Here is a 12277-nt window from a genome sequence, read left to right on the forward strand (position 1 = left end):
ACATTCTGCAAAATAACTGACTTTTCTAAAATGTCAAAGTTGTGAAAGATAAAGTTTGAGGAACTGTCACAGATTAGAAGAGCCTAAGGAGACCTGAACACTAAATGCAGTGTGGTGTCCTGGATGGGACAGAGGACCAAAACAAGGAAATTTGCAGTGAAATTGGCAAAATTTGAGTACGGTCCATAAGATTAGTAGTATTCTACCAATGTTTATTTCCTGGTTTTGACAGTTGTACTATTGATTATGTAAGATGACAGAAAGTAGAGGAGGCTGAGTAGGGGAACTTTTTTTTTTTTGCTTTTCTGTAAACCTTTTTTTCCTAAGTAAAAAGTCAAAAGATAAAAATAACAGAATTCTTCTAAAATAATTCCTGCTCTGTGAATATTCACACATTTCTACCTTTTATGTTGTTCTAAGCAAACATCTTCCTTTTATAGTCTTAACTATGACTTCACAGAACTCTGAAAACATTTTTTGTTGTTGTTGCCAAACAAAGTAAGGGGAAGAATCACATGCAAAATATTCAGTTTGCATACCCATTATCCAAAATAAAACATCACAAAGGAACCTTTTTGGCTTTTTCTTTAGCATAGCACTGAACCCAGCCACACAAATCTGGGCCTACCAAAAGAAGCTATAAATCCGAAGGAGATGCCTCCTCACTTGTGTAGTGATGTAACTTCTCGGTCCTCTTTCACCAGAACAAAAAATGTCTTTTTCTGATCACTGTATCCTGCATAACGAGTTTCACACCTAGAAATATTGTTGATTGTTACTTGTGGTTGATGACACATTTTACTCTGCTGCCTGTTTTAATATCAAGTATAAAAATTAATGTGTTCCTATCTTCAGCTTTTGTAATAATATACTACTATGTCATTTGTTTATTCTTTTCAGATTGTGCAAATTCTGTATCTTTAGCAGTTTGTGATTGAAGTAACTATTATATTTTTAAGATTTAAAACTTAAATTCATTAAAATAATAGATCTAGAATTTTGACTCTTCATTAATTATTATGATGTGAAAGATTTGGTAGCTGATTTTTTAGCACTGGTACTTTGGTTGAATTTAAGTAGAAAACTAAATATAAGGTTAAAATTAACATACAAGGTTTAAAATAAGGTAATTTCATTAGATGGGCTTCCCTGGTGGCTCAGTGGTAAAGAATCAACTTGCCCCATAAATAAAAAGGAAAAAAGAAAAATTAATAAATAAATAAATATATTTAAAGAAAAAAAAAAAAAGAATCAACTTGCCAATGCAGATTTGGGTTTGATCCCTGGGTCATAAAGATCCCCTGGAGAAGGAAATAGCAACCCACTCCAGTATTCTTACCTGAGAAATCCCATGGACAGAGGAGCCTGACAGGCTAGAGTCCCTGGGGTCCCAAAAGAGTCAGACATAACTTTGTGACTAAACAACAACAGTTTTATTAGATACATTATGCTTTTTTGAGCACTCACCCACTTATCAGGTGGTTATTAAGCACCTTTCTTGGAGAGGTATATAGGAGTCATCAAACTATATATACAATGCCCATGTCTTCATGGAACTTACATTTTATTGCACGTGAGGACCAGGTGAACTTATTTTGAAATTGACTGTGTGTTTTTAAACTGAACTGTGTTGCATGTTAGAAACTCATTTGATCACATAATGAGTTGTAAGAAACTTACTAGAGAATAACATTTTGCCTGTTAAATTTTTTAAAATCTTAGGGATTTTCTCCTTTCCTGTAAGTTCTGTTTTCACTGTGAAATATTTAATAACCTCTATAACACATGGTAGATATGTATCATTGATGGATTTTGGCTTTTATTGCTCACTCTGTTGGAACAATTTATCCATTTAAAAGCACTGCTTTTTGCCAGAACAAGCTTGTTTTTCAACACCGAGGCATTTTCCTTTGGTCCACAGATGTTGGCTGAACAGGCGGCAAATCGATGGCTCTTTGAATAGAACCCCCCCTGGGTTCTATGACAGAGTATGGCAGATCCTGGAACGCACACCCAATGGAATCATTGTAGCCGGGAGGCATTTGCCCCAGGTACAGCCCCACTGTGTTTGTGTCAGTAAGAGGGCCTTCTAAAGAGACCTAAAGAGAAAAGAAGATAGCAGAGGATGAGATGGTTAGATAGCATCACAGACTTAATGGACATGAATCTGAGCAAGCTCCAGGAGATGGTGAAGGACAGGGAAGCCTGGTGTGCTACTCTCCATGGGGTCGCAAAGAATCGAACAGGACTTAGTGACTGAGCAGCTACAAAGGAGCAGAGAGTTCTTCCCTTCTCTGCTTTGCAAATGACCTTCCTACTTATTTCATTTTCTAAGAATATTTAGATACTTGAAAGGAGAAAATTAAGAAGCCTGATCAGGTGGATTAGAAATAATAGCAATGATGGTAGAAATACCACCAAGTGCAATAGGCCAGTGGCAGGGAACCTCTCAAACAGGAAAACATACGTTCAAAAACCAAATCAGTCTTAAGAAACAAAGTGGTTTAGTAATGCTGTGGCTAGAAATTACTAATTAAAAATTGAATTGAACGTGAAAAGTACAGTAACTTTTAGGTCATTAGACAATCACTTATTTAACTGAGAGGTAACTGACGTTTGATCTGAATGAATTAGTATTCCCTTCTTCAAATGGTTTTCCAGGTTATAGCAACTAGCCAGCCTCTTTAATTCTTTAATTTAATTCTGACACCTAAATCATTCTGCTTATGCACAAACGTGAATAATTAGGCCTTCTAGAAATGGAGTACTATATTTGTTTATAGTGTTGAAACATCAGCCAAATTCTTTGTGATAAAGGTCTTTATCAAAGTATCCCTTTTTTATTGAAGTATAGTTGATATACAATGTGAGTTTCAGGTATACAACATAGTGATTTAATATTTCTATAGATTATATTCCATTTAAAGTTATTATAAAATATCAGCTATATTCCCTGTGCTGTAGCGTATTTATTTATTTTATACATAGTTTGTGCCTCTTAGTCTCCCACACCTACCTTGCCCCTCTACTCTTCCCTCACCCCACTGGTAACTACTAGTTTGATCTCTATATCTGTGAAAATAAAATATTCTTAAAACACACACCTATACTCATTTTGTTTATATGTACATAGGGTATTTATGAAAGAACCCACAAGAAATCGATAGAATTCTTTTCTTTGCCTTTGGGGAAAGGGACTGTGGTCTATGGTACAGCTTGGGCTTCCTTTTTAACCTTTCAGATTTTTGAACTTTGTGAATCTATTATTTTTTTCTAAAAATGAATAAGAACTTTTTAAAAGTATTTTTTATGCTGTTCACAGACTGTTGATTGGTTTTTGTTGGTTGTCAGTATAAGTGCTCCAGTCCTTCCCAAGGTGCTCTCTGTGACCATTGTATGGAGTGCCTCTGTCTCCTGTGGGCAGGGACCCACTTCAACTGCTCGTGTCCTGCTGCTTCTACTGGGCCTTTGTCTGGGCACAGTGGACTGTTGCAGCCTTCTGTTGCTTCTTTCCCAGCCTCCTCTAATACCTACCAGACTTTCTTTTAATTATCTGATCGCCTGGGCATATTCTCTCCTTGCTGACAATGTGTTAAGTATTTTTAAGTGCCAGGCACTTTTCTAAGTGCTCCTTTAATCCTTACAACTGTCTTTTGTGGTAGGTACACATGCTAGTAAAGTAATGCTCAAAATTCTCCAAGCCAGACTTAAGCAATACGTGAACCGTGAACTCCCTGATGTTCAAGCTGGTTTTAGAAAAGGCAGAGGAACCAGAGATCAAATTGCCAACATCCGCTGGATCATGGAAAAAGCAAGAGAGTTCCAGAAAAACATCTATTTCTGCTTTATTGACTATGCCAAAGCCTTTGACTGTGTGGATCACAATCAACTGTGGAAAATTCTGAAAGAGATGGGAATACCAGACCACCTGACCTGCCTCTTGAGAAATCTGTATGCAGGTCAGGAAGCAATAGTTAGAAGTGGACATGGAACAACAGACTGGTTCCAAACAGGAAAAGGAGTACGTCAAGGCTGTATATTGTCACCCTGCTTATTTAACTTATATGCAGAGTATATCATGAGAAACGCTGGACTGGAAGAAACACAAGCTGGAATCAAGATTGCCAGGAGAAATATCAATCACCTCAGATATGCAGATGACACCACCCTTATGGCAGAAAGTGAAGAGGAACTCAAAAGCCTCTTGATGAAAGTGAAAGAGGAGAGCGAAAAAGTAGCTTAAAGCTCAACATTCAGAAAACGAAGATCATGGCATCCAGTCCCATCACTTCATGGCAAATAGTTGGGGAAACAGTGGAAACAGTGTCAGACTTTATTTTGGGGGGCTCCAGAATCACTGCAGATGGTGACTGCAGCCATGAAATTAAAAGACGCTTACTCCTTGGAAGAAAAGTTATGACCAACCTAGACAGCATATTCAAAAGCAGAGACATTACTTTGCCAACAAAGGTCCGTCTAGTCAAGGCTATGGTTTTTCCGGTGGTCATGTATGGATGTGAGAGTTGGACTGTGAAGAAGGCTGAGCACCGAAGAACTGATGCTTTTGAACTGTGGTGTTGGAGAAGACTCTTGAGAGTCCCTTGGACTGCAAGGAGATCCAACCAGTCCATTCTGAAGGAGATCAACCCTGGGATTTCTTTGGAAGGAATGATGCTAAAGCTGAAACTCCAGTACTTTGGCCACCTCATGCGAAGAGTTGACTCATTGGAAAAGACTGTGATGCTGGGAGGGATTGGGGGCAGGAGGAGAAGGGGACTACTGAGGATGAGATGGCTGAATAGCATCATCGACTCGATGGACGATGATGAACTGAGTGAACTCCGGGAGTTGGTGATGGACAAGGAGGCCTGGCTTGCTGCGATTCATGGGGTCGCAGAGAGTTGGACACAACTGAGCGACTGAACTGAATTGAACTGTATTACTACTGTTTGACAGATGAGGAGACTGCAACACAGCTCAGTGGTTTTCCCAAAGTCGTACATCTAGGAAGCACCTGACCTAGTGTGACCTGCTTCCCAGCAGTTTGGCTTCTGAGTCTTTTCTCTTAACTCCTTTGCTACACTTTCCACTTGTTTCAGAGACTGGAAAATAAGGTAGCCTGATAGCTCTTCTCTAGATTTAATTATCATATTGCATACTAGCTATGCTGACTTTTCAAATGAGATCTATTAAAAGGACATTGATGTGAACCCATGAAAAGATCTTCCTTTCCTTCCGTAACCCCATTAATCTCATTGCTAGACATCTAAACAGTTATAATTGCAGGCATATCTCAAATAGTGTAAGTTTGGTTCCAGATGATCACAGTAAAGCAAATTACATAGTTTTTTCTGGTTATTCAGTGCATATTAAAGTTATGTATACATTATACTGTAGTCTGCTAGGCATGCTAGGCATTATATCTAAGAAGGCAATACACATACCTTAATTTAAAAGTACTTATTTGCTAAAAATTGGTAACTATCATCTAAAAATACAGGGCTGCCAGAAACTCTCAATTTGTAAAGTGAACAACAAGAACAAAAATCTGCAAAGTGCAGTAAAGTGAAGCACAATAAAACAAGGTATGCCTGCACCAGCTGCATTTTTCCCTGAATTAGGTACTACCTATAATCATTGACAATATGTTGGATTGTATTGAATACAAAATACAATAGATGGACCATATTGAATATAGGACTGAAGCATTATTACACCAAGCAAAATAATATTGCTGTCATTTAATTGAAAGGAGACAATGGGCTTAATCCCATTTTGAATAGTAAGTAGATACACATGTTCTAGTTGTATGAGTAAATTCACTGTAGATCATGCTCTGAGGTAAAGGCAAATAAGTATGACTCATCATCTCTTCATCTCTGGTAATAATTCTGGTGACTCCATCTGCTTTCCGTCATTCAAGCCTAACATTTAGAGCCTTTCCTTCCATCTTTTGAAGATGCATGCCAAGATTTTTTCTTTGTTTATTTTCTGCTTTCATTTGGTTTGTGGAAAGTATATGGAAGATTTTTACAATACTCTTGTTTTAAATGAAATATAAAGAGGAGATTAGAGAAAAATTTTTTTGTTTTGCTTTTTTCTGTGTTTGCTTACCATTTCTGTACATGATATTGTTTCACTTATTTGTGTGCATTTTTATGCTGCCAGCTCAGAAGAACCTGCCACAGAAATGATGTTAATTCAATAGCAAGTGACTTAGAGGCTGAAGTCTGATGGCAAGCATAACTTGTTGTGTTAATTTTGAAAGCAATATGTATTCTTATGTGTTGTTCAATTTTTGGCCATTCCTTTTGTGTATTGAAGTAGTTTTCTAATGCAGTCCTCTTTTCCCTAAATACATTAATATAGGAAAGATAACTACTAAAAACAGGAGGTTTAATTTATCACAAGAGTCAGCTGGTTAGCTTAAGTAGTTTGACATATATAAAATCCAGTCATATAGCTGAAAATGCTCTCTAAGGTTTTGTAGAAGCTGAAAAAGATACTAGCGAATGAAATTTTCCTGTTAAGCAGGAACCAGAGTGTAACAATGCAGCATTTTAATGCTGAGTTATTTTTTTCAGCAACCAACCCTGTCAGATATGACCATGTATGAGATGAATTTCTCTCTCCTTGTTGAAGACATGTTGGGAAATATTGACCAGCCAAAATACAGACAGATTGTCGTGGAGGTTTGTATTTAAAAATGTAGATTGCTGAAGAAGTGCTTTCTATCTGCTCCCTGAAAATCAGTGTAAAGGAAACTGCTTACGAGGCCAGGAATTCACTCCTCACCTAACCCAGATCTCCAGTTGAGTCCTGGAGGAGATGGCCATCCTTGACCCTTGAGTCGAGGCACACAAACAATTCAAACATCTGAAATCCATCAGGGTAGAAAGACTGACTGGCCAGCTTTCCCAGCTACACACTCATCCCCACAGTAAGTGCATCAGCGGTACCATAAAAGAGAGGAGGTGACCTTTTTCTGTTTGTCTTATTTTCATTTTTTCCTGTTTACAGAAATAACTCATGACTATTGTAGAAAAGTTCAATAGTTGAAAAAATTATAGAAAAGAAAACCAAAATATATCTCCATATCCACTAGCAATAGATCGTCACTATTATTTTGAGGGACACCTTTCCAGACATCTCTGTGAACAGAGAAAGCGTGTAATTTTGTATATCATCATCGCTGCATATAAAGTTAAATGCTAAAATACACACACCTGTGCATGCACACATACACATACTTTTTTGCCATTTTAAAGTATTATATCAAATACATAGAGACTCCCTTGAATGGATATAATGTATAGCTCATCCTCACTTTGTCTCTCTGGGAATGTCTCCATCAGACTCTGTCTCTCTTGAAGGTGGGTAATATGTCCTGTTGATACAGAAGCTCTCAGTGAGTGCTGAACTGGATGTGGCGCCTCCTAAAATCCAGCATGTCTGGAGCTACAGTCAGCTGAGCAAGATTCAGCCTCATCTATGATAGGCCAGAATTTGGGTATGAGTATCAGCCAATCAGTTTCATCGCTTGTGGGAGTGAGACAGAGAGAGACTGGGGGTGATTGCCTTCTTTGTACAGTTAACCTTTTGTTATCTCATGCCTATAGATGCCCCTAAAATGTGATCATTCTCTTTGCAGAAGAAATTTACCTTTAGAACTTGGGCAAAACTTCAAATTCTTTCGGCTATAGCTCTGCCCCAAGGTCTCCCACATTGTGACGCCTGGATTTTTTCTTAGTGTTTCCTTTGGTTCTTTCAGGTGCTAATTGGGAAACATTTCAATAAAGTATATCAGAAAGATTCCCAAGTTGGAAATTATGTCTTTATCCTGTTTCATGTACAAACCAGGAACCATAATCATCATCAGAAAGTCTTTACCAAGCATTGTATACTCAGATACAATTTTGCATATTACAGTTTGTCATATAAAATGAACATTACTACTTAGGATAAATGTACATGGTAGCCAAACAATAGGATGATGCCTTAAACTAAGATAGCTTATACAAACCAAATAGTGCTCATGTCATAAAGAATCACAGTTAAGTATATTGTTTAAAACAGAACTGTCCCCTGAGAAATACTGTGATGTCAGAGAATTATACTCATTTTGGCGTGCTAGACTTCAAGTCATTTGATCTTAAGCGTAGATCCAAAATCTCCACTGTACTCATCTGCCTTGCTTTCTGAGGCAGCCTCGGCACCACTGGACCCTGTTTTGGTCCACCAAAGAGTGGCTTGCTTGCCACCAAGCATGAAGGTCTAAAGACTAGAGAGAGTTCAGACACTTTGGATACTATAGGGTACTATGTACTGTGACAGGATTAGAAAAGTCATTTTTCTAAGTTATTGATTTTATTTAAGTGACTGAAAAACATTTCCATATAGCTACAGGGATACAGACAATGAAAAAAAAAAAGTGAGATTTCCAAACAGAACTCATGTTATTAATTTGTATAGTTAGGCAGATTCCATCCACAGATGATCCTAACACCTATCATTGTACAGAACAGGCTGTGGAATACAAGGACCATCCATCAGTCTGAGCAAAGAATGAAAACATACGCAGACTATGTTGCTTTTATGGTTCATATAATTGGCTTTTGATGTTTGTCTCTTCTAGTTACTAATGGTCGTATCCATTGTACTGGAAAGAAACCCTGAGCTAGAATTTCAAGACAAAGTAGATCTTGACAAACTGGTGAAAGAAGCATTTCATGAATTTCAGAAAGATGAGAGTCGACTAAAGGAAGTTGAAAAACAAGTAAGTAGAGAAAATAGCTTTTTGTTGTATTTTTTTTCTCAATTCTTCAAAGTATCCCTAAATCCCTTATCATTTAACTTACAAAACAGATATACAGAGTACAAAACAGGAGGAAGTCTGATTTATTTGAGGAATTAATGTTACTTTTTAATCAATTAGTAGTCAATTCAGCTAAAAAGTTCTGACTAGAAAGATATCTAAGAAGAGATAAATTTCCATTTGTAGTTAGCAGTTAAAATGTGTTTTACCAGAAAGAAGCCATGGATTCCAGAAGGCTATAAAATTAAATTCCGGGAGGATGGGAATGAGTAACAGGCCACACTGGTGCTGTGTACTACCTAATATAGCTCCTTCCAGGCTGTCTGTTTAATATTTTATTCTCATCCATAAAAAGTTTCCCTAAATAAATAAAAATTATCAGCAAAAAGGAGAATACTGAAAATACTGTCTTTGTTTTATATGCTGAGAAGTTGCCTCAGGAAAATAAAAGAAAAACTCAAGAAGCTCATATTTTCCACAAGGAAATCTTCCTGTGAATTTATTTTTCCCTCTTGGCTGACACTGATTTTACCTGTCAACTCTTTACAAACAAAAACTCAGATGACTCACTTACTATTTTCCTTTGTAGGATGACATGACTTCCTTTTACAACACTCCCCCTCTGGGAAAAAGAGGAACATGCAGCTATTTGACAAAGGTCGTGATGAATCTGCTGCTGGAAGGAGAAGTCAAGCCAAGCAATGATGACCCGTGTCTGGTTAGCTAGTGAGGAAAGTGGTAGAGACTTGCTAAGACAGGTTTTCCAGCAGTGTGGTGTTTGTGTTGAAGCTTAAGCAAGGCAGCCATTAATGTGTGGGCTGACCATGCTGGTGAAGTGGTCGCCACACTCTTGGTGGAATTATTGGACTTCTTGCATGCCATAACCAATCTAATGGTAAGAAATGCTTGTAATCAATTGAAAATAAGTTCTCATGATTATGCCAACTACAGTAATAATCTTTACTGAGCAGTAGTAATAGTTTATCAATTGAAAGTTTACCACTGCATGTTTTCTGATTACATAACTCTTCAAATTGAGCCTTTGCTCATTTTGGGTTGAATTCCCACCTTACTGTCAATTAAATGAATTTTCCAACTAATAATGCATACCGGGAAAGAAAGTGTATTGAAAAAATGGTGAATTCTTGTTAAGTAACATGCTTCTAGAACAAGATATTAATATGCATCATAAAAGCAAAATCAACAGGCTGGTATTTTTATTCTCAAACTGCATTATTGGTAATATTTTAGAATACAGAGCTATTGTACAATTTTTACCTTGTAAACATTATTACGGTTTTGTATTTGTGCTAACTGTAGGGGTTGGACTAAAGTAATAAATCTATACTTTATCAAATATTTTCTTTGCACCCTTAGTAAAAATAAGTATGAACTGTTAACCTAGTTTGTACTCATAAAAACAAAATTAAAAATCATTAAATTTTATTTCTGAATTAATGAATATATCTGAATACATTCTTTGTTCTCATTCTTCTCAATATTGAATTTATTACTCCTGAATATTTTCATTTAATTGATCTTTCATCAAAGAGAATCTATGGTACCTACCATTACACATATTTTGTTACCAAATTTACTTAAGCTAATGTTAATGAAAATATAACATAGGTTAAACATTAAAATTTCATCACTTTATTTCCTTACTGAATGTTACAGTGAAGCCCATTAATTTGAGCCCTGACCCCAAAGGGAGTCATTTTTCTCACTAGCCTTATGGGAGTTTCACCTGAAAAGTCAAACTTGTCACAGAAAATACAGCCCATTTATAAAGTCTTGAAAGGATCTAAGACAGAAAGGACAAGTAGCTTAAGCGACAAGTCAGGTTGATATGAAATAAACGGATGCAGGAGCACATGAAAAAATCTGGAGTCAGGCACATTCCTCATATCTTTGAGGTACACTTGCAAAGAGTGTGCTGGTTGGCAGAACTGAGGAAAGTCAGGTAAAATCTTACCTTATAGAACTTTTTTGTTTTAAGAAATCAGAGAGAAAAATATTTTCAGAATCTGTTGTGTATTAAGTGATTCACATGAATTATACTATCAAATTTGTATACTAATCATATGAAACGGAAATTGTTATCCTAGTTTTACAGTTAAGAATACTAAGGTGCAAGGACTTCCCTGGTGGTACAGTGGTTAAGAATCCACCTTGCAGTGCAGAGGACAGGGTTTGATCCCTGGCTGGGAAACTAAGATCCCTGTGCACCACAACTACAGAGCCCACATGCTGCCACCACTGAGCCCACAGGCCACAATTAGAGAGTCCGCGTGCCATAGCAGAAGATCCCACGTGATGCAATGGAGAGCCTGTGTGCCGCAACTAAGATCCCATACAGCTAAATAAATGAATATTAAGAAATAAGTTATACTGTCGGATTATGTAATAAACTCCTCCACTTCTGTGGTATGAAAAGAATTAAGATTTGTGTCTATAGTACAGAATCTATGTACTTTTAACTAATATTATAGAATCTATGTATATTTCATTAATCTACCACAGACTCTGATTTTTCTTCTCTCTAGTGGGACTGTAGTGTTAGAATGCCACATTTCCAGGTAAAATCCACAAGGGAGAAGCCAGCAACAGTTGACTCAGACTATGGGAAATGACCCAGTTTAGGAGGAGTTCTCCTAGCTTCTACAAGAATTCTTGCTTTAGGCTATGTTTTCTGACTGCACTGTCTCTGATTCCAAACCAATCAGTGGTTTCTGTCTAGAACCATCATCTTACTGGATTACAAACCACTTCTGCAAGCTGTAAATGCTGTGAGTGTTTATTGCTCAAAGAGAATTCCTCACTAGTCATTCGAATTGTTTTTAATTTGATTCGGAGAAATTAATAAAATAAAGAACATAAATCTGGCTCTTAAGAAAATTCCACTAGTAACATAATAGGAAATAAAAGTGGTATCATCGAAATAAGTGTTTTATCTCCAATGGCCAATAATTTAAAAGAGCTATAACAACTTATATTTGGCAGTGCGGATGTATTTGAATACTACAATCAGACTGTACAGTCACCTCACAGTGTCCACAGCAAATTAGTTGCAGGACCCTCATGGATCCCCAAATCCACGGATACTCAAGTTCCTTATATAAAATAGCATGACGTGCATACATCCTCCTATATACTTTAAATCATCTTTAGACTATTTCTAATTCCTAATACAATGTAAATGCTGTGTAAATAGTTGCCAATATGCTGCAAATTCAAGTTTTGCTTTTTGGAACTCTGGAATTTTTTTTCTGGCTATTTTCAATCCATAGTTAGTTGAATGTGGATGTGGAACACAGAGAGCTAACTGTATATACATGCACACACATGCAAGAGCTATATCACATTATATTTTTTGTGAGCTCTGTATGTTTGCTGTATCTTTTTTGAGTGACCAAGAAAGCTTGTTCTATTATTATATATTTGATTCTCTTTTTCCTTAAC

The 12277-nt window shown here is 36.8% G+C and overlaps 1 protein-coding gene across 1 annotated transcript in view; it reads left to right on the forward strand.

The window, feature by feature from the left end:
* Positions 1-10173, forward strand: part of PHKB (phosphorylase kinase regulatory subunit beta) — a 195251-nt gene extending 185078 nt beyond the window's left edge. Inside the window, exons 27-30 of the mRNA XM_068993014.1 lie at positions 1922-2051; positions 6585-6692; positions 8636-8776; positions 9405-10173. Coding sequence (XP_068849115.1) covers positions 1922-2051; positions 6585-6692; positions 8636-8776; positions 9405-9542 — 517 coding nt within the window. The 3' untranslated portion in view covers positions 9543-10173. The remainder of the gene's footprint in view (positions 1-1921; positions 2052-6584; positions 6693-8635; positions 8777-9404) is intronic.
* The last annotated feature ends 2104 nt before the right edge of the window (positions 10174-12277 follow it).

This window comes from Capricornis sumatraensis, chromosome 20, assembly GCF_032405125.1.
Source record: "Capricornis sumatraensis isolate serow.1 chromosome 20, serow.2, whole genome shotgun sequence".
NCBI classification, from domain to species: domain Eukaryota; kingdom Metazoa; phylum Chordata; class Mammalia; order Artiodactyla; family Bovidae; genus Capricornis; species Capricornis sumatraensis.